Raw genomic sequence first — 27619 nt, forward strand, 5'->3', positions numbered from 1 at the left:
CTCTCTCTCTCTCTCTCTCTCTCTCTCTCTCTCTCTCTCTCTCCCTCCCTCCCTCCCTCCCTCTCCCTCCCTCCCTCCCTCCCTCTCTCTCTCTCTCTCTCTCTCTCTCTCTCTCTCTCTCTCTCTTTCCATGCACACACATTTATGTCTTTGAGAGAGACAGAAAAACTGAGTAAACTTTGGATGTATCATAGCTGAGTCAGAAATAAAAACAGATGATGATCTGGGATTGCACAAGTGCAACGCTGATTTTAAAGCCATGGGAGATCTACACCGAGGTTTTAAAATTAAAATTGGGGAAGGGATTACATTTTAGAATTAGGGTTAGGGTGAAAACCCCAAGACATAGTATGTAAAAAGATGTTCTTGGATTATCAATGAAGATTTCAGGTGGCTGAAATTTAGGGTAGATCTTTGGGTATAGATGAAAACTGAGTGAAAGGGCACAAAGCAAGAAAATGTAGGAGGTGTGAATATTTCTGAGAAGAATACAGTCTGTTCAATTAGAGACTGTCAAATAAAGTAATTTACTATCATGAGACATATAATTCACTTTAGACATTTCAAACCAAATTCTAATTTCAGATGCATGTCAGTATTCCTGAGAATGGGAATCTAATGCGAGCAAGGATGAGCAAAATGAGATTTATTTACAGAAAATACATTGTGTGAATAGGCAAAGACAGTGCCTTCATATTAGCAGTCCCTTAGATAAAGAACAGGCAATGCAACCAAGAGGAGAACTCTACATCTTGCTACCCCCTTGTGGCCAGCAGAACACAATGTGCAGAAGAGCCAATGCCTCTGGATTTGGACCTTCCAACACATGAGTGGTTGAAAGAAAATTGTGATTTTAAATGAAACTTCTGGAGTTAAATCTTTCTAGATAATAGCACAGTCATAACAAAAACCCACATACTTCTGCTTTCTGATTGCAAAATAGAATCAGATTTCAGTAAAGAATTTTCCTTGCCTTCATTACTCCCTGATCCACTGGGCAAAAAATGGTTAATTTGCAAGAGGAGAATAATTTAGCTGAAATATAAATAAATAGAAGAAAATGGCCTTTCTTTCTTTGCAAATAAAGATATGCTATCCTTCAGTCAATCTGTATTATGTACCGAGTGCCCTGACATAATGTGCATTTTGCAATTTTAAGGACTCCTTGAACAAATGAGAATCAGCTCTAGATTTGGGTCTTCACACCATTACCTCTTTTTAATATTGGATGGTGCCATATTTTGCTTTCAGTCACTTCAACTGAGAAAATACATACCTTATTTGTGTCGTAATACAGTTTTAAATGCAGCTAGAATTTATTATTGATCATTTGAAGATCTTTGCAATTGTTTCTGCGGTAGACCAGGGAAAGGCTGTCATATGAAATAATTTGTTTGTTTCATGCTTGTTTTTGAATGATGGCCTTGTGAATGGGGGAATTGGTACTAGTAATCTCTTCTCTTTTTGTCTTCAGTAAAGTGGCATCAGGGATTTTTTTTAATTATCCCCAATTCCAACTACTTTTAATATTTTGTTTCTCATATTTTCATGAAACCATACTTATTACAATGTACTTCTCCCTGGTTTTATCGCCAGCCATTGCACCCAGAGTGAAGAAGAGGCCTCACTGAGAAATGGACAAAATGCCACCTTTTCACAATCACAGCTAGCTACAGGTTTTAAATGCATCATACAAAACAAATGCATGCAGTATATTTTATCAACAGGAAAAGGGGAGGGGGCCCCTGTTCCTCTATTTTAGTTCATTTTTTTCATATGGATTGAATTCATATGAAACATTTTTGTACACTCATATCTATGTATGTATCTATCTGTGTATACACACCACAGATATATATTGTGTACCATGAATGAATCAAGTCATGAAGCAACTTGAGCAATACATTTATGACTATACCAGATTAATTCTGAAATGTGTTTTCATTTGTTGGATAAGCATGTATTCAAGATTGAAAAACATACACATATACAACACCAAAATGAGCATCTATAACACAGGTGTCAAACTTGCCGCATCACATGACATTTCGCAACATATCACAACTTTTTTTGCATTGCCGGAGCTGGGGTCGGCGCAGCCTCCGCATGATGCAACCAGCCCGTGGGGCGGCAGTTTGACACCCCTGATCTATGCTATCTTGCCCAGTGGAAAATATTGGAATCAGTGGAGGAATTATTTCAGGAGTAGAAGAGAGTTGGCTAGTTACTTTGAAAATAATTCAGAAGTGCCTAGACCTGACATAAATACAACATTCATCTATTATTCATTAAAGTAGATTGACTTTCTTCAGGTTTCTAAATACTGAAATCTGAAAAAGTACATTGCTGTTTTAACAGCCTCATTATCTTTAACTAGTTGACTCTTTAAAGCAGTGCCTTTTTTGTAAAAGAAAAAGGTGCCGGAACTCACACATGTCATACAACCCGCCTTGCCTACCCTACAAAGTTCCATCCAAAAAAGGTGCCGGAACTCCGTTCTGAGCGTTCTGTGAGAAAAAAAGCCCTGCTTTAAAGCAACTTCAACATTTTTCAGTTCCCAGGTAATCCTGAAAAAAGGCAGGCTATTTTAATACATAGCAGACAGGCAGTGGGGTTAATTGAGAACTAAAGATTTTTTTTCAACATTATTTCTGAAACATACAGTTGTAGAAAAGAATCTTGAGCAAGGTTTGAATTTGTCAATAATCCCACATCATGTAGAAATGAGGGATAATCCTCATTTGGATGAACTCCATCCATCAGTGAAGTTATAGCTATCGCACATGACTAGATGCACATTTTCAAAATTGGTTCTCCTAAATTTTGAATAACGAAATGTGAGTACAGAATACACTAAGCCCCACAACAAAATGTGATAATGCCAAATGTTGACACATGGAACATAATTACATCAATGCCTCACTGGTGTATTTGGCCAGAAGTAAGTCATGGCACTTAACTGATTGTGTCATTATGAATACATTGTCCTTTGCCCTCTTTGCCATTCCGCTTGGAAGTATATGTGTGAGTGGTAAATACTATAATGAATTATTTATTGAAGCCCTCAAAAATTACCTGGTTACTGCTAAACAGAAATAGGCATGTGACAGTTGTGTTTTGAATTTCAGATCCCCTCCCCCTCCCCCCAGCTTCTCCCTAACATCATCAACATGACCAGTGAAAGCAACTACTGTATGAGAATTGTAGTCCAAACCATCAGGATGACATCAAATTGTTTACCTTTTCTGTAAAGAAGAGAATTCCAATTTACTTATGCTAATATTATGTAGTTAAATATATTCTTATATTCTAACCTTAACTCTCTAATATCCTCTATTTCCTGTTTGCTTGTTACAAGTATTATTTTAATTATTATTTTTTATTATTTTTATGTAGAATCTTCCAACTCCACCTCAAGAAGAAAAGAAAAAGACTCTCCCAGGAGCCAAGAAGTTACCAGGCCCAGCAGTTAATCTTTCAGAAATCCAGAATGTAAAGAGTGAACTGAAATTTGTTCCAAGATTTGAATAGTAAAAGAAATGAAATCGTATGTAGAATATATGATTCATACCACTCCCTGTGTGCTGAACCGAAGGAAAATTACTTACATGCATAGGACTGCTTCCAAAGATGAATGAGAAACTGAAACCCCGTATTTATTCCTGTCCAATATAAATAATATATCTGTGTGGATTAACTAAAGCTATCTCAGGAGGTTATATACTTCATTAAAATCAATGTTTTCATTTTCAAAATAAACTTTGACATAAGCAATATGAGTTGCAAAGAAACAGTATGAGAGGTGAGTCTTTTTTCTAGGTTCAGTTCTGACAATGTGCATGTGGTGTGCTTACCGATATGATCCTGCTGGTAATGTAATTTTCAAATTAAAATTATCTGTTCTCTTTCTCCCACTTCCAGTTAGGCATTTATTTATAAAGTAATGAAAATAATATGATCACACTTTAAAAATAAGAATACTGTGTTTTTGGCTGTGATCAACAGGTGATTGTCTAGGGCTAGGTCAGGGGTAGGCAACCTTAGCTCTTTTATGACTTCAACTCCCAGAATTCCTGAGCCAGCCGTGCGTGGCTCAGGAATTCTAGGAGTTGAAGTCCACGAGTCATAAAAGAGCCAAGGTTGCCTATCCCTGGGGTGATGCAAGCTTAAATTCACAAACCTTACTGAATGATCTTGGGATAGTAACTGTATCTTAAGGAACTTGTTAAAGGACTATTTGCATATCTATAAGTCAAACAATATAAATCTGTGTGTTTTTTAAATAAGTAAACTGTTAACACTGAATTTTGACTTATAATATTTTTGATCCTAACTGGGTGGCTTATCATTCTTATCAGGAGGACACCATAGATGTCTTTTTGCTCAATCACTGTGCCTCATTTTTTTATTTTGATTTGAAATATTGGCTGAAATTATCTGATGAAATAAAAGAAAACCCAATTTCCTATCAGACCCCAATATGGTCAGTCAGCACCTGATTCTTTGAATCTGAACAGGCAACTGCCTTATTCTTCTGTGGTAGCTGTTTTGTTTCCAAACGGTGTCTACAAATCCTGCAGTTCATATTTCTTAAAGTATTCATAAAAGCTAGATATATTATGTGTATGCAATGTCTATTGCTGAATGTCATTACAACCAGTTGTAATTTCTTAATGTATATGTCTACATCCTCCTTCGCTATTTTTGCAAGTTATGTCAGAGGTTTAATTTAATTCCTCAGCAGGACATTACCTTATGAAATGAGGTATATCCAGCAATTTTTAAAAAAATATTATTTTTATTGTTGTGAGTTAAAGTAAGCTTGAAGAGATTTTTCCTCAATTCACTGAACTAACTTGAATTTGCCTCATAATACATGAGTTCTATTTTCTCGTTCAGGCTGGCATCTCTTTCTTTGCACAGCAACGTAGTTGAGCTATTCACCATAGGAGCTGTTGCTGTGGAAAGTTGATTTGAAACGCCTTAGAGATGGCAAAGCAGAGCTTTGTTATCGACTCCTGCCAATTCATTGCATCAGAGGCCAGTAATGTACAGACCCCCATTGCTTGAATTAACAGATCAGATTTTTTCATTTATTTATAAGAACTTGAAGGGGGGAAAGAACAATGTTCAGGAAAGGGCAAGAAGAATATAATTATTAGAGAATGCTGACTGAGAATATTATATAACACTACTAATTATCTGTGGATGGGCTTTGTGGGATCTAATTGAGCCACAAAATTGTGCTCAATGTATTATGGCAACAGGTGCTGTCGAGAAAGCATAATAATGTATAATGCCAATAATTAATCTTACAAAGTGCACATGCTTTTCATTACAAGGAAAATACCTCCACTAAAGTTTAATTGTCCCCAAAGTCCAGAAGGATAATTTTTCCCCTATTAATATCAGAGTTTTAGCAGCCTAAATTGTCGCCGATTAAACTGACAAAAGTTATCTCAGATATTGCTTTAATTTAGTAATTGGACTAATTTTTTTAATGCTACATATCTCATCAGTACCTCTTCCAATTTTTTCTGTGGGTTACTTCTTATGAGGTTACTTAGTACTTCTTGTACTGATCAGTATTCACAGGAAACCTGTGTATCAATGCATTACCTTTACCTTTTAAGAAAGTAGCTGTATACTTTGCCATGTTTCCACTTATAATGAAGTTTGTTCACTAAATTTCAGCCAAGCCCCCCATTTCTTTATGAATAATAGGAACCAGCTTCCCTATCATTTATTGTATTTAGAGTTGCAGAATTCATTGGACATATACCCAAATTAATATGCTTAAGGCTGTACTTCTATTTTTATTTATAAAGCAAATATTATTTCACTTAACAGTAGTGAAAACAGAACATTGGCAGATATGCAGCTTCAGAGATGCAGGTCCTCTAAGAATCCATTAGGTTGCACAGTAAAAGTGACCATTTAAAATAGTCAAACACTGAAGTAAACAGCATAATTTATTTTAACCAGTTCCTCCCATAACATTCATTTCTGGAATAAAAATGCATATTTTTGCTCACAGATTATGTAAAGATTGAAGGAGAAAAATAAAACAAAAATGACAATTTTCTAATATCCATAGATTAAATACTTTTAATAGCAATATCCAGTGCTTTTTTTCTAAAGAAAAAGGTGCCGGAACTCTTATCCTGGCAGGCGCAGGAGGTGGGGGGTGTGGGGGGGTGGCACTGCTGCAGTCATGGGTGCGAGGGGTGTTGGTGGCAGGCTGCCCCCCAGGGCTGGAGTCAGCACGGCTGGTGCTGTGGGAGCAGCGGGGCTCGCTCTATATGGCGGGGCTGCGCGGGGTGGGCAGCAGAGGCAGTGCGGGCCAGGTGATGCAGGGCAGCCACTTAGGCACGCAGGGTGAGGCAACGGTGGCACAGGTCCAGCACCAGGTAGGCCACCAGCCTGGCTGACACAGGTGAGCACAAGGAACGAGTGCACATGGACTCCGCAGAACCCACCTCTTACTCCTTGTCCTCTCTTACTTACCTAGTTGAGATGGTGTAGTTGGGCAGCAGGGAGGGATGCAAAGTTCCTGCCAACTCGCCTTCGCTGCAGACAACTTGCTGGTGCAATGTTTGCTGGCCAGGTCTTTTGGCACACTCAGCAGCAATTCCTATTGGCTTTCAAAAGCCAATAGGCTTTTGAAAGCCAATAGAGGGAGTAGCATAGCTTGTGCAAAAGATTTTATTTTTTTGTGCAAAAAAGGGTGCTGGAATGCCATTCTGAGCGTTCTATGAGAAAAAAGCCCTGCTTTTATGTTTTAATCTTATGATTTTAAAAATATTGTAAGTTGCCCCAAACCTCGCGATGTGGATTGCATACAAATATTATATAATTGGTAAATAAAGGTAGAACATATGTTAAATATACATCAAATGATAATATGCTTCCCTACAAAGTCAATTCTTGCTCAATGACAGACCAAGGAATTAACTCAGAAAGGCAAGAGGAAAATCTAGAAGAGGTCTGTGCAACTTGTAGCAGGGAAAGGCCCACACTGATAAATTAAAAATATTTGTGGTCTGCAAAGGAATGCTGGTGGGCTAATCAATGATTTGGTGACTAGAGGAGCATCTACAGTGTTGGAGCTCATGGTCATGGTAAGCCATGGAGGCACTAGGCAACATGACTTTCAGGGCAGTGGTGGTGATTTTATTACTTTTTTTTTTAAAAAAAAGTCTGTGCTCTGTCCAAGGGTGCATGGTAGGCTGCATGTACAAGCCTGGTCTAGAATTTATTTTGGAGCATTCAACTATCTAGAGCAGGCGTGTCAAACTCATTTTGTTTGAGGCAACTTCTTATAAAAGAATTGCCATTAATTTGTTTTAATAAAATAATTTAAATTAATTTTCACTTGATTTCAAATTAAATGAATTATATTGGTTGACAATGAGATTTTTTTTAGTACAATTGCCAAATGCAATAAACTGGTTTTAGGTATATGTGTGCACTAATTATTTCAACACCAATACATTTTAACAACATATTCTATTTGTAAATGAATGCAAATACAATTATACAATTTTTTGTGCAAAAATAAAACAAAATAACAGATTTAAGAGCTGTTATCATTAGTTATCCTTAGATAAAAAATAATTCCATCATCCAAAACTTTGTTATACTGTATTTAACAAACAGATGCTTTGGGATTAAAAAAAAGACTGAGTACATTTGATTGTATATCACCATTCGAACAGTGTATGAAAAATAAAGGTTCCCTAAACATCTGCTGGCTATATCTATACATTTTCCTTGATAGCACTCTATTGCCTTCTTTTTAGCCTTTTTGTCAACTTCCCAGCTTAAAAAAGGCAAGGCACCGGGAGCTGAAAGTTACAGAGACTGTTTAAGCAGGTTGCTAAGCAACCTGTTCACACTCGGCCCTTCTTACCTTCCCACTTTTAAATTATCCTGTATGGATTACATTTCCTTTGATTTGAGCCATCTAAAGGCCTGTCGCTGCGATGCATTCTGCTGCTCTGCAACCTGGCTGCCTGAGGAGAATTTTGCTCTCCGGAACAGTTTCCTTCAGCTTTTTTTTTTTGTGTGTGCAAAAAAAGGTGCCGGAACGCCGTTCTGAGCGTTCTATGGGGAAAAAAGCCCTGGATATATCACATATATTTGAAGATTGTAATTAGTTGTGTGTGCATGTTCAGCAAGTATGATATATTTGTGCTGGCATCTCTAGGCCTCTTTCCAACCACATACAGAAAAATTTGTAACAAACATTGGAATTCTTAAGGCAATGTTTGGTATTTCCCAGCAATCTGTTACTGGAAGGAAAAAGCAATCCCTGCTGCGTTACTGATCCCAGAGAAGCATTTGCATGTATGCAGGTATCCTTAGGGTGCCATAGTTATGGATGAGAAATATTGGTTGCAAAGTTGGCATTTCTGGATGTAATACAGATATTTTGGACTTATTTTTGTTTCTTTGCATGTTTGATATTTTTAAAAAGGCATATGCTACTGACTACGCTTATGCACATATGTAACATCTTTTGCTAGGATAGATGACCACTGCTTGTCCAGAATGTGAAAAGTGAAAGATTGTGACTAAACAAAATTTTAATGTACAGATAATACCACCAGAAATTATTTTAGCCTTTTTAATAAATGTTGTTATTGATGTTAAGCTCACCATGGAAAACATCATATATTGTTATGTATATACTAGGTTAATTATTTAAAGACTGAAGTCTTTAGAAACAACTAGTTTCTAAATAATCTATTTTTCAAAACACACAACAGTCCAAACAGTAAAAGTAAAGTCCAAATTAAGAATATTTCATTCTTAAGAATTGTTTAATTTAAAGTGGTTTAGTTGTAATAGATGGTTAGATTCAAAATAGTTTTCAAGTGTATGTACAAAAGATACTATTTTTTTCTAGCATCAGCTAAATTAGACATATTACATTGAGAAAAATGTTTCTCATTTCTTTCCTGTTACCTTTATTGATTTCATTGCAGAGATGTTAACATAGGAAATAGATTATTTTGTTATCTAATTTTACCTTCCAAAAGACAGAAGCAGATGAAAAATGTGAGTTTCTTTCCTGTTGGCCTTTTTAATTAGCTGTTTTAGATTCTAAAAGTTTAGTTCCTAAAGAAGTAACCCTGTAAATAATTTTAATGTCCTCCTCTAGTGCAGGCTCTTTTATGACTCAAGGACTTCAACTCCCAGAATTTCTGAGCCAGCATGGCTCAGCTTGGAAACCTCTCCCTTTCCCCTCAGCATGGCTGGCTCAGGATTTCTGAGAGTTGAAGTCCACGAGTCATAAAAAAGGGCCAAGATTGCTAGCTCTGCAATAGGCTTTCAGAGGGAGGTGGTTTTTTTTTGCAAAAAAAGGTGCCGGAACCCCATTCTGAGTGTTCTATGAGAAAAAAAGCCCTGGCAATATCAATAGCACTTAGACTTATATATTGCTCCATAGTGCTTTATATAACACTCTCTGAGTGGTTTACAATGTCATCATATTTGCCCCCAAAAATCTGGATCCTCATGTTACCAACCTCAGAAAGATGGAAGGCTGAGTCAACACTGAGCTGGTCAGGATCAAATTGCTGGCAGTTGGCAGAGTTAACCTGCAATACTGTATTCAAACCACTGCACCACCATGGCTCCTGTAATAACTACTACTTTTGTATAATTTCACTTAATACCTATCAATGTTATATCATAACAAAAATTGTTATGATAAAAAAATATTCAAAATAATTTTTATAATTTACTTTGACAGGGAAAGAACATTGAAGTATTTTAAAGAAGTACTTTAAAATTGAAGGAACACATACTGTACAATCTCACCACCACCACCTTAAAAAAAGTCATTAAAGCAGAAACATACTTGGCAAGGCTTACAAAACAGCTTTCAATTATTCCTGTAGGCACAGATATGCACAGCCACTTCATTTGGGTTTCTTCTCATCAAACCAACAGAAGATTATGAAACAGCCACATGTGCTAGAAAAAGGCATGTCTGTTTTTATGATCTGAAAAGAGAAGCTTCAGTGTGTTCCCATGAACCGCAAAACAATTTTTTCAGAAGCTTTGCACAACCCTCTTGCATATTCATTTGTCTTCCCCCCCCCCCAAAGGAGAATAATATTTCATGGTTGGATGGTAAAATTGACTTGTTTTATCCAGTTATTCCAAGATTTTTCATTATCCATTCATACAATCTATAGTCCATAGGAGTCTTCACAACTTAATTAAATCCTAAAATGATATGTTACAAGTAAATTCAGCTGTCGCTTTTGGTTGGTTGGTTGGTTTTAGATTGTGTTTTAGAACATGGACAGATATGGAGGTTGTAGAATGAGAGAATGTAACAAGGAAAAATGACATCAGTGCCATTGAAAACCATACAAAAAACCTACCATTTAGTACTTGAACAGTACTGAAGAAATTTGAAAACATGGAAAGAAAATTGGAGAGTGCTAAAGATGATACACAAAATTATTTTTTAAATCAAACAGGATTATATATTAATTCTTAAATCATTAATAGCTTTTAAAGTTCTTTCATTTGGCATAATTTGTTATCCATTCTAGAATTGGTGTATAGTAAACATTTTGTTCTTGAAAGTATAAAATTGCCTGCTTTACTTCCCCCTGGGGATACATTGCATTGCTGAATTGTTTTTCCTAGCTTTATTTTGGACAATGAAACTAATTCTAGTTCTACCTAGTTTACTATTCAATTTATGTTCATGTTCTACTAAATTATTCTGTAAATTGGCTCAAATACGTGCATATTTGTATTTCTTCATCTGTGATAAATTTCCTGTTAGATACTATCTACCATCTGGCAGCAGTCTGTTAATGGTCCTTATAAAATCACAGTTAATTACCATTGTCATCATTCTCATTTTATGTGTACACACATACACATACACAGTTCTACAGTTCTGATTTTGCTCTGTACCGTCTTCACAGATTTAGAATTTCTTCTTCTTAAATCTGAAATCTTCATCCACATTATCCATTGTTAACATTTTGTGGCAGCATATCTAGCCTCCTCATCTTAAACAGAAGGAATACAGATGCATAGAGGTTATATGCAAAAATGTCATGTAATGGCTGAAATATCATTATGGCGAAATGTTTGTCTGTTTCCACATAACCTACAAAAATGTGCATTATTATGTTTTCCTGTAAGTAAGTTACAAATTCTTATTAAAATCTAAGTACAGGTTTGTCTTTACATACAGTATATACCATTATTGTATTTATGTCCATTGCCCTTGTCAGCCATTGATAGCTTTACTGTGAGTAACAGTTTGAGTCAGGAAAACATTGTGATTACTGCACTATGCTACAGGTTCTTGGTTACTTGCTGGAGAAACAGTACAATTTTTGGCAGCTGTTTTAAATCTTGTAACTTCATTGCTTTTGTGAAAATCACCATCTCTGTGGAAGCAACAGAGTGCCATATACAATTTTGCTTCTTTGGAGTAAGGGACATATGTAAGAAATCAATCTTCTTTTCCATTGATAGGGCCTGTTATTTACTTGAAAATAAGATAGTAAAAATAATAAATGGTAAAACTAGGTCAGCAGCTTTTAATTGTGTTCAGTCTCTGTTCACATTTACCCCTAAGAGAAAACCTAGTTCCAAATTTCTATCATGTTGAACTTGGCCATACAAAACTGTATAGGTGACCCCCAACAATAGCAACTGCAGTTAAGTGCACTTGAGGGGAAACCTCTTTCCTGTTTTCAAACAAACCAGAAAGAGTGAGCTAGTCTACGTCTATGCTTTTATATATATCTCTAAAATGAACACCCAGCAGCTGACATTGTTTTATACCTCAGGCTATATCAAATGCAACATTTGTTTAACATGCCTTTCTTCCGTCTAGTGCATTAAAGTGTGAATAGTTGTAGGACAATTTATTAAAGTAGCTTAGCTTCTGAGAAACACAGGCTGGAAGATGCTTGTGGAAGAGGAATTTCTTGTTTTTCTCCTTTGTCACCACTATAAACAGCTTCTGTCATAGACATCCTCATTAAATGTGGTTTATGGTATAGAGGATTACTGCAAAGAGGGAATTAACCAGCAATCAGGAAGAAGTCTCTTTGCAGGAATGTTTTCAAGAATGAAGCCAATAAATATAAATTCAGAATATACTACCTATTTATAAAATACTAGAAGTAACAGTATTTTAATAAATATGCAAAAGATGATACAAAAACAGATGAAATTATCTATAATAGTAGAACAATTTGTTTCCTTTGCCCTGGCACTATGTCCTGTTTGATGCAGTATCGATATATATATTACATCAAACTATATAAGACTTTGAATGTGTCTTCAATCTGCATCATTTTATGGCCCAGAAAAGAAAATATAGCTTCGAGTGCATATTGTTTTACTGTGATGAACTTAGATGAAGTCCATGAACTTATTGGATATTACAACTTCAGTCAATGAAAATAAAATGACCTTTGCAAAGAGCAATTATGGGTAAATTCGCCCCAAAGCAGTTATATAAAAAATCATTAAAAAGGCATGATAGAAATAAGTAAATGCATACATACATATTTCCTAGCACATTCTCCAGTTTTGACCCATCTTGGCTGTTTAAAATGTTTTCTATTGGGTCTGTGCTGTGAACATAGAAGGTTGTTTGGTTTAAGAAATGGTGTAGTGATTCTTTCAATTATGAAACAACTCACTGTTCTCGTGTTTTGCTCCACTTAGATGAAAAAAATTGGGCTGCAATTCTCTATCCACCTGCCTAAATATAAGGTCTGATGAATTCTCTGCAAAATTCTGAAGGAGGTTTAGATGAATGCAAATATTTATCAGGAATTCCATCTCTCTTTCACTGGCAAATTGTCAAACTAATATTCTATATGCTTGGTTATTTATATTCTGCCTTTCCTCAGAAACCTGGGGTGTCTATCCCCATAAACAATAACCTTTTGAGGTAGGATGAAGTATAAGTATAGAGGTTAATTGGCTTTTGCACTGGAGTTTTATTTTTGTTAAGCTGTTGGGAGTCACCATGAGTGACTTGAGTGGCCATATACATTTTCTAAATAAATAAGTAAATCAAAAATAGTCAGAAATCACTAATGGGCAAGCCTGGCTCCCTAGTCTTATATTCATGTTTACTCATTATACCATGCTTGTAATCTAATACATCAGGTAGCTTTGATCTCATATTTTGTAAATATATTCTATTGTTATTCAAATTCCAGAACTAGTAACATATAGCCATCTTATATTTAATTCAAATGTAACTGTGTGTCAATAGCACATCCAATTTGATTGCAAGAAATGGAGAATAATAAACTTAACACTAGAGGTCAGCCTACAGCAGGATATTTGTCTTTATTATCTATTTTAGCAGAATAAAACTAGAATCATTTTTCTCCTTCTTAGATGCAGTGAAATATTTTAAAGATATTTAAAGATATGTATAGATATATAGATATACTTGAAGTCAAAGTAACTCTAATCGTGTGGTGTCATTGGTGTTTTTAGGAGGCATTCAAACACAAATCAATTAAGCAATCCTCCAGTCATTTCTTAAAAGGTCTGTCCATGTTTAGACTTTTAACAATGTATATTAGTTCAATACGGACGGTTTCTGAAAAGTTCTTTTTAGCCATGGATGATGATGATAATGCCTAGTTCATTGTTGGGAATTCAGTTGCAGAAATGAATCTATTTTCTCATTTTAAGCAGAACACACAAGTCACCTCTCTTTATAGTTTGGCCTTCTGGGTTTCCCTGACAACATGAGATATATTTTCTTCCTGCCTTTTATCTTCTTTCCCCCCTTTTACTAATAATGTAAATTCACAATATGTTCTTGTCTCTTATCCAATGAAAGGATAACATGCTGCTCATCTTGGCCATTGCTTGGGATTGGATAGAGAGAAAAATACTTAGACAGCCTCACTGTTCTTAACAGAGCTGCGTAGGTGTTCCAAGTCTTTAAAGCATGGTTTCAATGAAACTTTCCTGGAGTTAAATGCTTATCTGGAAAAGAATGAAAATATATTTGTAATGAACTAAAGGCAGGGATATGGGGAATTAGAATTCGGTAGACACAGTTCCAAATCTCAGGCGATAGAAATTCATGCTCCTTTCAGTTCCTCTTCCCAATTTTATATACTAAGCCTCCTATATATTTCAAATCCCAGAATTCTTAGCAGTGACCACACTGGTGGAAAAAATCCAAGAATTAAAGTCTGTGCTTCCAGAGATGCCCAGACTGGAGAGAACTACTCTAAACTTTTCTTCCTCAGTATGACTAATGTGTCAGCTGCATCTTCTATAATCCCTTGCATATTTAAAGGTGATGGAACTGTAGTCTAACACAAATAAAAGATATCACATGACTATTTTCTTTCTCATTTCTCTGCTCAAGCAAATCCAAACAAAATCATTTGAATACTATTTGAAAATGATTCTGTGTACAGTTTTATTAGCAATTTATTGCTATCATTTTAATTGGTACTGCATTAGCAGCAAGTTGTATCCTAACAGATGCAGAAGGAGAAAATGAAGTTATTGCCAGAAAAATCTTTCTAATACTTTCAAGGTCTTATTTCCGAATTCTGTATTTAAATCTCTGATCCTCACTTGTCTACAGGGGCTCATTATTTGGAGTAGCACAGTCTTTCTGACATCCTGTCAAACATGAGGATCTACTATACCATGAGGTCAATCTATTGTAGAACTAGGTTTCCCCAAAAAGTAAAATGTCTGCAATCCAGTAATTGACCTAGCAGGTTTTATATGGTACTGTATACAACATCATCAGCATTAGAAAGTAATGCTCACTATTAGTTTGTAATATATTTGATATATGTGTGGAATGGAAGTAAGAAGATTTACCCAGGGCAGTGAATTTTGGTTTTTCAAATAAATGATATGGAAATAATTTCTGGAATCCTATTTTTATGTAGACTGGCACCTTATATTTTAAAAATAGGAGACAAATATAAACATTGCTTAAATAAACATATTCCTTATCTTAATGAACATGTATCAATCTGCTTATAACTTTTATTTAAATACAGTAAGAGTCAGGCTGTCTGTCATGGTCTCTATGGAAATCAGTATCCCTGAAGGTCATTTTCGGAACATCCCAGCTATGCCTACCATTATGTCCAACATGATCTGGAAATCTAGCATAATGACTTAGTCAACCTCGGCCAATAATTATCAAAGTCTGGCATGAATGGTCTTTCTACCATAACTGTTTTATCATAGCTTTCTTGACAGAGTAATTGGTGGGGCTTAAGATATGAAAGGTTGAGAACTAGTGATTTAGACAATTTAGATACTGCCTATCCATACAATATACCAGATTCATATACTGTATATATATTTATATACAGGAAGATAGTGTTGGGCAGACATGATAGATAGAATTTTATTAAATTCTGACATGGTCTAGCTGGAGTAAGAAGCAAGTAGGAAACAAGGCAATACACACATAGAAACTAAAATCAGAATCCGGATAGGAATGTGTGTAACCTTGTTGCCATTTTTACAGATCTTGTACATATTTTGATATACCTTTCTTGTACATAGCCTAAACAATCTTCAAGAGCTTTTTAGTTCTACTTTACTAAAAGAAAATATAAAACATGGCTCAGCACAGTTAAGTTGAAAAGAGCAGAGTAATCCTCACCTGCTGGCAATGGTTACCAGAATACGCTAGGTGTGGTAATCTTCTGATCTGGGCAGGGTCATGAATGGCTGTCCATTAAGGCAAACTGTAATTGGGAATTGGGTTGGCCTGGAGAAAGACAAAGCAAAGTGGTCAAATTCAGCACTTGCCAAGCTTTCAACTCACATGGACCAACTAACATGTAGCTTAGTTCTCGCTCCGGGAGGCAGCGCATCTACCTCAATGTTTTTATATTTTACCTTTCATATTGTACTCCTTCCTCTGGGATTTTTTTTCCTATTATCGCTTTATACATTTTTTGTCCTTAAAAAAGTAGGGCAGTTTTGCTGCAGCAACAGGAGAAATGTTCCCTTTTTGACATTTGGGTTACATACCTCTGTTGCTTAGAAACAGCAGGGACCAGAAAGAAAGGCAGAAGATTTATAATTGCAAGTATTTTCTGTAGATTTTGGAAACAGAGCAACCTGAAGTCTATTTGTGCATAATGACTTGATCAGAAATGCAGCCAATTCACAGTTACATAAAGAATTAAAATGTTTATGTTAAAGAGCTGTGAGTGTTGATTTTTAGAGCTGTACAAATCTTTTACAATAAAAGATGTAGCTCAGAATGACACAAAAGCATTTGGAAGCACCTCTTTGTCACTGTTATAACATTCATACAAAGACAACAAGGAGTTAACTGTCAAAGTTATAACCTGAATCAGAGCTTTTCCAGGGAGAGGGAGTACATTCCATCAAACTGAAGCCGAAATTAAGAGCTGCACTTTTCCATGAAGAAGGGAGAAAAAGGCTCAGGGTAGCCACATCCCTTTCAGAATCTATCTAGTAGGCTAGAAGGTTATAGCTTTATTTTGGCATCATTCTGTCCATTAGGTGTAAGCAAATAAAGGACTGGACTCAGTTGGATAGTGTGAGGTACATCGTTATATAGATTAGTTTATATTTTATAAAAACTATTTAGAGTCAGTATTTAAGGTACAATCCTATAGCAAAAGTGCAGCCATATTTAACCTGGCTAAAGTGATTTGAAGCAGACATTAGTTACGTTGTATAGATAGGCAAGGGAACAGGGTTGAAATATTTGTATCATCCATCTTAGACAAACAGGCTCCTATTGTGAGCTGAGTTGGTTGAATGTCACAAACGTGAAAAGGGAAAGATAAAGGTAAAACAAAGGAGAATTATTAATTGTACAGCTGCAGTGTCTAATAATTTTACTAGGTGGTCGGAAACCATGTGACCAGGCTGGACCTACCAACTGGGCATATTGTATGGGACAGGTAAAAAGGTTTATGCTGAACTGAACTGGGTGTGGCCCTTTGCTTGCAAGTAGAAGGGTCCACCAGCTTCAATAAAATTTGTTTTGTTTTCCAACACCTTTGAAGTGAAATTTATTTTATTCCTAACAATGGATTATTTTATTCCTAACAATCATCTTTGCGCTTGGGCCTGATATGGCCACAGGGATGCTACAATGGTCATAAGTATAAGAACAAGTTGTAAGTCACTTTTTTCAGCTCACTCATAACCTTGAATGGTTGTTAAATGAATGGTCATAAATCAAGGACTATCTGTATGCTGATATTTGAAGAAAGAAGCTCTTCTTGCTTTCTGCATTACTCAGACACACTCCTATGAAACTTTAACTCATTGACATGATTCCAACTTAACTCCCTCTTTCATCCCAACCATCTACTCTCAGGCAAGAGTCACCAAAGGACATTTATTACAAGTTGATATTGTGCATTTGGTATTACAGATGCACTGGATCTTCTGTTCCTTGGAAGATAACATAGAGAAAGACTTTAACAATATTTCAAAAGTTGGTCATCATTTTATCTTTCTCCCAGTTCTAAGAAAGACAACAAAATGCTTTAATAGACATTGGGATATGGGATGCATTACTAACCCATAATTGGGATATGGGTTAGTAATGTGCTATAAATGGGCTCTCCTGCCTGAGAAGTAAATATCACATGTCTGGCTTACATTCTTGTTGAGTGGGAAACATTTCAGTCATCTTCAGGCAAATGCCACTCAGTTGCTCCTGTTGGAATATTTCAAGAACCTGTTCTCCAACCTAATTCCAATAACACAATCATATGCAAAGGCCTGAGTAACACTGCAAGGACAAATAAAGCTGGTAAAATAAAGATCAGCAATGCAACCTGAACTTGATCCTGCTGTGTGTTAGCCAGCACAACTAGCCTAATGTAACCTTATCCAATTTATATTCCATTTCCAAGGGTGTTCATTCATGGAACTTGATATGTTATAAGACTTTATGGGGAAAAATCATTGTAGAATTTTACAATCATCTTTTTTTCTTTTAGAAATTCTTTTTGCAATTGTCATAAGTGAGTTGTTTTTCTGGAAGTGATGGTTTCTTTCATGTTTTCTTTAAAAAAGAACGAATATGCATTGTCAGATTTCTGGATGGTGTTACAAGGACAATACAATGATTCAAAGAGACTGGGAGTAATAAAGACAGATGGTACCCAGAATATATTATCTTTGGCCTTTATAATCCTGCACTCATTTGTTTCATCACACATCCGTGTGAAGGGACTGCACCAGTTGAAAACATCTCCAGAATATGGTCATCCCACAGCATCAGCACTATTGGAATACTGAGTGTTTTACTTTCACCTCAGCTGCAGAACAGCCTGAAGCCCTGATGAAACTAGGATGGTTGTTTTGAAAATGCTGTGGTTCCTCTTTACTGCAAAAGCTTGGGACAAGACCTCCTGATGCTCAGCAGCTTTGAGTTGACAGAAATATGGATGATAAAGATTATTTTTTCAATTACTTCTGATGGTTTAGAAATCAAGTGGTGAGAATGTTAAAGTACGCTTTGAAGTATTTACAATATTTTGTTCTCATTGGTACTTAAACTTGTACCATCTGAGTGGCATAAAAAATACGGAACCCCAGAAGCCTCAGCACATAAGCAATTTGCTAAGAGAGTATGGCAAACAAACCAAGAAGAGTCCATCTGTGATTTATCATGTCTTTTAAAGCACAGATTGTTTTTGGCTTCTTTGGGGGGCTTTTTTTCAAACGTGATAGCAGTCGGTTAAGAAGTTGTTAGAAGAAAGTTATGCAAATGTTTCTGATTTAACATGAAAAGCTAACACATTACATTTATTGATGTCTGCTTTCTATTTCTTCTGTTCCCAGTTTTTCATTGATATTAGCAGGTGCTTAAATTTTTATATAGTTCTTTGTTTAAGAACACACAAGGAGGGAAGTGAAGAAAACAAAGGGAACATGTAGCAGAGGAAAACATTACTAACATGAATATATAACCAAGATTTAATAGATCTTTACCTTAGAGCAACACAACCCCAATAGCTTCTTAAATGGGAAAAAACATGCTGATTCACATGAGCTATTGTAGAATTATATCATTTAAAAAATAAAAGAATGAATGGTCTTTCCCTGCAGCCCAACTCTATTTCAATAATATCGAAGTTGGAAGGGGTGGGAGCTGGAAGTTTCACTTCTAGAAGCATCAATCTTCTTTCTGCTTATATATTTCTAGCCAGTAGAAATTTTAGGAATTGAGAATTCCTTCTTTGTTGCTATTATTGTTTCTATTTGGCTTTCTCCTGATGGAGAGATGGATGTTTTTAGATTCTTCCCTTTGGCTCATTTCCTTAAGAAAGATCAGGTTATCTGCTTTTATATTTTTATTTTTATCCATAGGAAGTTCAGAGAAGCAGAAAGATGTAACTATTTTTAATAAGCTTGTTCTTGATTTATCCTTATTTATATAGACACTCCTAATAGATTTGGTTTCACTCTGCTAAGTACAGAACAAGAGGATTTCAACAAAAGTTACTTGAACATTTTCCCTATAACAGGAGGGTCATGGATAATTTTGTAATTCTAATCATCACATTCCTGATAGCAGCTAATGCTACAAGCAAATAAGCAGGATTCATTCATGCTATTGACACTTGTTGAAATACTTAACTTCCTGGGGCCAGCAGGTCCACCATGGTATCATTAACACAGAACTTTTGTTGGCTGAGGGTTACACAGTCTTTGAATAATGTGACTACATCAAATGGTGTAAGAAGTGGAAAAAGAATACATCGGTATTAGTGCTAAGAGTTTCCCAATTTTTAATATGCCAGTGGGAATCACTTTTTTTTACAAGGCTGGCAATACATATCATGTCTGTGATTAAAGTGACTTAAGTCATTTTCTGCCATTATGCCATCAGATTCTCTCTGAGTTTTCTCTTCTGAGAACTTATCTTTTCTGGTTCCTTCAATCTCTCTTCAAAGGACATGATTTCTGATTCCTTGATCACCTTCATTCATTTCTGTTAACCTATTCTCAAAGTATTAATGCTCAGAACAGAACTTGCGGTTTTGCACAGTAACGACTGGTCGCAGGCTTGCGTATTCTCCCCACCCCCGTGGCTAATTTCGCCCTGCCAGGGGACCATAAATGGGTCTAAGTCATCCTGGAGAGGCAGTGAAGGGTGCCCTAGTGACTCTGGAACAATGGCGGTCATTCTGTTCGACTTGGGGAAAGCCTTCTAACCTGACAGGAGAAAGGCTGGCCATACTTCATTGACCAGACCAAGCTACTTGCAACTGAAGTCCAAAAGTACTAACCAGCACAACTGTGAACAGCGTGTTTGAAACTGGGTGAGGAATTCGATCTTCTCTTTTCTATTCTATATTTAATTTCCTGGAAATGATCCCCAACAAGCAAAATATCTCCGAAAGGGAAGAAGGGGATTTCTGCCCCACCCTTATACTAACAGAAGTGGTGAATTAATCTTTTTATGGAGGTTCAAAATATATGGAAGTGAAATAAATAGAAAACCTGAAATTTAAAAATTACATCTGGATAAATTTAATATTGTTGAATGGTTAAGACTCTCATTCTAAAGACAATTGTTCATTGTGGAAATTGAAAAATAAATAGATGCTGACATCTAGTGGTGGATGAAGACTATGACAGCTATGACTTTCATATAAGAGTTGGTAAAACCTGGGAAAAGCTAATCTGTGTTTGTGACCTTCAAAGCTTTAACAACAAAGAACAGCTGTGACAAAAAGATGACAATACTCTGGGCTGTAGACAAAGAGAGAATTATAAATTTAAAAAAATCTTTTTTGAACTATTTGGATTACAAATATCTATTTAACCGGGATTCTAAAGCTATTTGAGAAAAAGAAAAGAGAAAAATTCAAATTCTTGGCCATCATGGATCAGAGACATGTAGAAAGAACATATCAAGAAAACATAAATACTCCACAGGAGGAGATATATAATATACTGCAACTAATTCAAATAACAATGATTTTAAACCACAAAGAAATTCAAAATAACTTTTGTGCTGGACCAGTATATATTCAGCTGCTCCATTTTATATCTCGTTTAGGAAGTAAGAACTGTGTTAGTGTATTTAGCATTTAAAGGGTTAATACAGCATCCTTAGCAGCATTGTATGTAAGAACATGTAGCATTTACAGGGTTAAATGCTATTTCCTCAAAAGATGGTTTATGGGAATTGTAGTATAGCTGTTTAGTGAATACCATGCTTACCTAGTTAAGTGGGTGGAGCTTCATAGTTTATGGCATGACTTCCTGGCTTTGTCTTTGGATTATCTCTCTGGATGAACCCTAGCCATGAGGTTGGGTGATAACAAGCTCAACATGTAAGCTTGCACAGGATGGGAAAGTTCATCATTCTTTTATCTAAAAAGATGGGTCCAGATTACGACCTTACATTCCTGAAGAACTTTTGCTGTAACCGTGAGTTATTGACATAAGGATGCCTTATGAATAAAGTGATTTATTTATCCCATCCATTTGAGTTTATTTTGGCTGTCTCAGGTGGAACCAGCAATCCCCTTTGCTTGGCACAGCACAACTTTGAAAATATAAATCCATCTATTTCCAAGTTAACTCTACAACAGAAAACAACAACAAAGAAGGAGCAGATAACACAGATAAGTGGATACAAAATTGAGAATACAGACTTAAAGATGGAACTTAACAAAACAAGGAAACATGATTTAATCCTAGTGTGGGGGAAAATTACAAGAATTGGAAAAAAAAACAACTTATCCCTAAGACTACAAAATAAATCTAAGGAGAAGAAAACAGATTGGATAAAATGACTGTGGAGATGTCAGGAACATCGGAGAGAAAGGAAATGATAAGAGAAGCAGAGAGAAAGAAAAAGAAAAAGTTTTCCAACAAACATGGAAAGGCAGAAGCCCCATACAAAGACACTTCACCTGATTTACTTTTTATATCTACAGTAAAATTTCTGAACATATGGAAAGACCTTTCGACTCAGCAAAACACATTGATCAAGAAAGATAGTGGGCAAAGGAAAAAGACTGAAGTGGAAATGCTCAGAACAGATCAGGGTACTTGAGGTGAGAGTTTGACCAGGGTAATATTTTTTTAAAAAAAATTCTATTGTCATCCCCTAACATAGAAAGTGGTTATGAAAAGATAATCACTGGCAAATTTTACCAGCAGATCTTGTTCTGTAATCAAAGCAATGAATTAGAGGTTTGCTCAAGAGGTTTAGATCTCAATCTCAAGGTTGACTCAGCCTTCCATCCTTCCGAGGTAGGTAAAATGAGGACCCAGATTGTTGGGGGCAATAAGCTGACTTTGTAATAATGCTGCTTGGGCCCCCCTGAAAGCCCTAATAAGCAGGTATATACCTAGAATGAAGGCTATTGCTAAGCACATTGATCTGTGCTTTAGACTGTAAGCCACCCTGAGTCTTCAGAGAAGGGTGGGATATAAATGGGATTAAAAAAAAAACTTGGGGCCAAAATACCCAGAGGAGATCTAGGTGGATTGATACCAGTATCCAATGCAAGAGACAGAAAAGACAATTTCATCATTCTAGAGGTGCATTTTTTAATTAAACTTATAATACACCCAAAAGGGTGATGGAATGCTTATAGAGCCTGGGAAACTGTAGAAGGGAAAAGCCTTTTGTAAATAAATAAATAAAAAACTTGGAGCAACTGCACTTTAATTAATTTACTGTAGATATAAATTGAGATTGAGATTTTGATTATTGCCCTACTAAAAACACAATTCTTTCCAGAAATCCAGGTGATTCTTGTTTCTGCAGGGCTTGACATAGAGTGCAAAGTTACTAAAATATTTTTAAAGGAGAAACAGTTAAACAATACTGTAAAAAAGTAGTAGTTAAAAATTAAATCTCACTATCTTACTACAAGTAAAAACTGAAGTCCCTTTCAAATGGAGCTGAACTTCTGATTAATATCTTGTGTACTTCCATTTTAAAGTTCCTGATTAATTGATTAAGCTATTAAAATTCTGACCTAAGCATACATAAAAACTGACTTTACTGGATTATTTACTCACATATTTATGTGTTTTGAAAATACATATTTTAAATGGCTTTTTTTACTTTATCAAATTGTTATCAAAATAGCTTCCTATAGTTCAAGGGAAGAGTACAGTTCTAAACTAATAGACATTGTGCCCTTAAAACTGAGGATAAAGTTCCTCTTGCTGGCATTGGTGTCATTTCATCCACCCACAGCTGCAAAGCTCAGTATTTAGAATGCTCAGTGCTTAGCAGCAGAAGAAAAAAAAAATAAGGAACGTTTCCAAATGAAACTGCAGGGAGAATTTGTGTAGGCAGAGTATAATTACTCAGTTTAAAAGTAAGTACACTTGTGGGTACTTAGATTTTTAAGGCAAACTTTAGGAATTTAATCTTGCCCTATCCTTAATAATAGTGAAACTTTCCAACTGAATAAAATCTCATCCTAAATTATTTTATCTTGTATTATGATTGGTTCATACGGTCAGCTATTAGTTTGGTTTTGTATAGCCAGAATTAGACCCTTGGTCTCTTTCTTCATTTTTCCTACTCTTAGCCATTGCCAGGTCTTGTTGTTATGTTTTCCTTGCTGTTTTTTATGTAGTGGCCGAACTTGTTCAATATTGCGGACAAAAGAATTAGTGCAATGGCAAACAGTTGGGATGAGAGTGAGCCTCCTTGAAAGATCCCTCTTTTGATATTAATCTCTCCCAGTCTAGCACCATTAATCAGAAACCATGCCTTCTATTATGCCATTAATCTTTCTGATGTTTCTACTTACTCTTGTTATTTCTAGGCAGTTGATTTTCCAGTCATTTGGCAGGCAGTCAATGCCTTCTTGTAATCAATCCATGCTGAATTCAGGTTGGTCTTTCTTCTCTTACAGCTTTCAAAAATCGTCTTGTCAGTTAGGAACTTTTTTTCTGCTGCTATGTGGGCACTTTCCTTTCTGCTCAGATGGAAAGAGTTTGTTTTCAACTTGATGCTGTTGGACTGCATCAGCTACCACACCAGTTAGCGATGTGAAAGTTGTTGGTAAGCAACTAATTGTCCTGTAGTTGCCTGGTGGTGCCCTTTTTCTTGATCTTTCATTATCAAGTAGGTTTTGCCAGATGAAAATCAGTCTTCAATTTCACCTCCTTATGGTATGATGTTAAACTGCTTGGCAATAAGTACATGTAGACCAGTTAGATGTTTCAACCAAAAACCATGCAGTTCATTTTCACCTTGTGCTGACCAATTCTTGATCTTCCTTGCCCAGTTCACAACTATTTCTGCAGTTATTATGAGGTCTTTCATTTCAGCTTTTTTTCTATTCTTCTCTACCCCCTTTAACTAATCTTCATTCTTGTTGTATTTCTTTGGATTGTCTCATAGCTGTGCCCAGAACTATCCTATTTTTTCTTTGTCAAGTATTGACTGGTTCATGGCAGTCTCTCTTTCAATAATCTGGTAGAAATGTTTCTGACTACTCTGAAATTGGAGTTTCTGCCTATAGTATGCAATTCAAGCTTCATATCTGTTGATTCCATACAGCTGTTATTTGTTCTTTAATTATTTCTGGTGTTTCCTTAATGTCACTGTGTAAGAAATTTTATGAACTGGATGTTTCCCAGAACTGAATGAAACTGTATGTATCATGCTTATATATATATTATAGATAAAATTTTTCTAAACTATGCCTCCTGCTCATTTTGAATGTGTGCTTATTTTTTGGCCTTATTTTTGTGCTGGAAAGCTGTAAAACTCTAACACTTAATCTTCATTATTTCTAGGTAATATTTCTTGATCAAGTCTTCTTGTTCTTCAGCTTCCTGTCTTTCATCTGTTCTAGCTTGCTTGCATTTGATCTTAGCATGCTGATCTCATCTTCCAGCCTGATCTTCCAATTTGGTGATGAACTGTTTGATATTTATTTTCTTTGTTGATTTTGCATCAAACCTATTCAGTTATAACTGTATCCATGCTGTACATCAGAGGTCCCCAACCTTTCTGGGTTTGTGGCCTGGAAGGAAAGGGAGGGGGGAGTGCTTTTATGTGTGCATGCACTCATGTGAACAGGGCCACGCATGTGTGATGTTCGTGGTGACTGTAGCGCCCATGCAATGCTCACAGCATTGCTAACGCCAGCATGATGCTTGCAGTGATGCTAATGCCCATGTGACACTCACAGCAATGCTAAGGCCTGCTCAATGTTTGCAGCGACACTAGTGTGATGGGGGGTGAGTGCACATGCATGCATACGCTGTCCAACCACTCATGTGGCCCGGTAGTGGGCTGTGGCCCATAGATTGGGGGCCCCTGCTGTACATAACTTGACGTTTCTTTTCAGTGAGCTGATGCTTATATTTGATATTACAATATCAGCATCTTTTAATACTTGTACTGTTTTGTTTTGAACAAACTTCAATGTTGTTTTTGTGCTGTTGTGGTTCTTGGTTATTCTGTGTTTCAATTCTTTTTTAGTTAGTTGTTCTTTCTGAAGAGACGGCAGAAGTGACAGTGCTTCGTTTGGGAATGAAAGCAATTCAGTGGTTATGCTGACTTCCTCTACTGCCACTTATTATTGTTGATAGTCTTTAACTTGTATAGCTGTCCATTTCATCTAAACATCTCTGGGTGGCTCACACTCCTTCATACCCAATCGATTTCAACTCATGCTTCAGTTAGGTTGTCATTATGCTGGCTGGGGAACACTGGAAAATATAAGGTAAAGCATCTGAAAGTTGGATTAAATTGGGTTAGTCTTTTCATCCTGGAAATTCACCTCTTAAACTTCACCAGATTAATCATGTGTATCTACTATATTCACTAGTGGGATGAAGTCTTTAAAAAAAGTCAGGATAACTAGAAATAATTATAATTGTAATTACAGACAATGCTATGTTCATACATCATAATAAACCATAATGAAATTTGTTTAGTACTGTGTATGAATCTAGACAATTGTAGTTTGTTCAACAAGGTGTGTAAATAAAACATGCCTTGGCACAATTAAAGAAGGAAATGTGTCTGTGCATATATGGTCTAGGTCTAGGAAGCTTCCTTACATTCTGACTGGTATGTATTAGAAATCTCACAACATGAGAGAACAGCTGATCTAAGGAGAATGTAAAGAGTTTTACTGAATGAACAGTTTTGCAGTTTTCTTCAACCAGATTGGTGAAACTATCAAATCAGTTAGCAATATGTTTACAAACTACTTGAGAATTATGGTCATTTAACTAAATTTGGGGAGATGAGGAGAAAAGAGGCAGACAGGTGCCCCACAGAGGCACTAGTCACATATTCCACAGTGCTTTTTTTGTAAAAGAAAAAGGTGCCGGAACTCACACATGTCATACAATCCGCCTTGCCTACCATATAGGTTTCCATCTAAAAAAGGTGCCGGAACTCCATTCTGAGCGTTCTATGACAAAAAAAGCCCTGCACAAACTAATGTCTTTAGAAAGCAGCTAAAGAGAAATGCAATGAAAGTTTTGTGGGCTGACAGAGTGCATTTGGCTTTGTGGATTTATGCAGTTTATGCAAGACAGGAATAGACCCAATATTTTATCTCCTCCAATTCTGAATACAATGCAAAGTTTGGTCTCTAAGTGTATTCAAAGGCAAAAGATCTACAGTACATACAGTAAAAAGAATATTGGCTTCAGCCAAGGCAAAAGAAGGATCTGTTTTCTTTGAAGATTTGACAGGAAATTTGACATAAGATTTGACAGGAAATTACCTGCTTTAAATGGGATAAACAGCTACTTTATCATTGGCCCAATCTAGGTGCACATAGATGTCATAGTTCTCACTGATCTTTTTACAGGGCTGTGATATCAGTAGCTTAGACATCCAGGATGAGGCTGGGGCAAGTAATTACAAATGCAACACAGTATCATTATGCTAATGAAGCAAATAATGTAATTTGCACATTATTTGTGTTTTTTAAATATATCATGGCTTGTACTAAACACCTCTGATGAGAAATGAGCTGGATTGGGAGAACATGTTTTAAAACACAAAGAATATAGGAAAGGGATGTTGAACTGCCTTACTCATTTAATGTGTAACTTCCCCCTTCCTTCAAAAAAGCATTTTAATTATGAAATAGGCATGGTCCTGCTTCCTGTCAATTTAATCCTCATGATACATCTAGCAAAACCAATAAAGGTTTAATTATTTACTAGATTTGTTGGTTCTTGGTTACTATAAGGCATGGATAGCACTAGGCTCTGATCAAGATACTATGTCAGCATCATCCCCCACAAGCTGGACCATAAAAAAGGCTGAGCGCCAAAGAATTGAGGCCTTTGAACTGTGGTGCTAGAGAAGACTCCTGCGAGTCCCTTGGACTGCAAGGCGATCAAACCGGTCAGTCCTAGAGGAGATCAACCCTGACTGCTCTTTAGAAGGCCAGATCCTGAAGTTGAAACTCAAATACTTTGGCCACCTAATGAGAAGGAAGGACTCACTGGAGAAGAGCCTAATGCTGGGAAAGATTGAGGGCAAGAGAAGAAGGGGATGACAGAGAATGAGGTGGCTGGATGGAGTCACTGAAGCAGTAGGCGTGAGCTTAAATGGACTCCAGAAGATGGT

At 36.2% G+C, this 27619-nt stretch overlaps 1 protein-coding gene across 4 annotated transcripts in view; it reads left to right on the forward strand.

Annotated features, from left to right (window-relative positions):
* Nucleotides 1–4807, forward strand: part of SMPX (small muscle protein X-linked) — a 44700-nt gene extending 39893 nt beyond the window's left edge. For all 4 annotated transcript variants that reach the window (XM_083362674.1, XM_083362676.1, XM_083362673.1 and 1 more), the window contains one exon: nucleotides 3397–4807. In XM_083362674.1, the coding sequence (XP_083218800.1) occupies nucleotides 3397–3496 (100 nt within the window). In that variant the 3' untranslated portion in view covers nucleotides 3497–4807. The remainder of the gene's footprint in view (nucleotides 1–3396) is intronic.
* Nucleotides 4808–27619: the final 22812 nt, after the last annotated feature.

This window comes from Vipera ursinii, assembly GCF_947247035.1.
Source record: "Vipera ursinii genome assembly, chromosome: 4".
NCBI classification, from domain to species: domain Eukaryota; kingdom Metazoa; phylum Chordata; class Lepidosauria; order Squamata; family Viperidae; genus Vipera; species Vipera ursinii.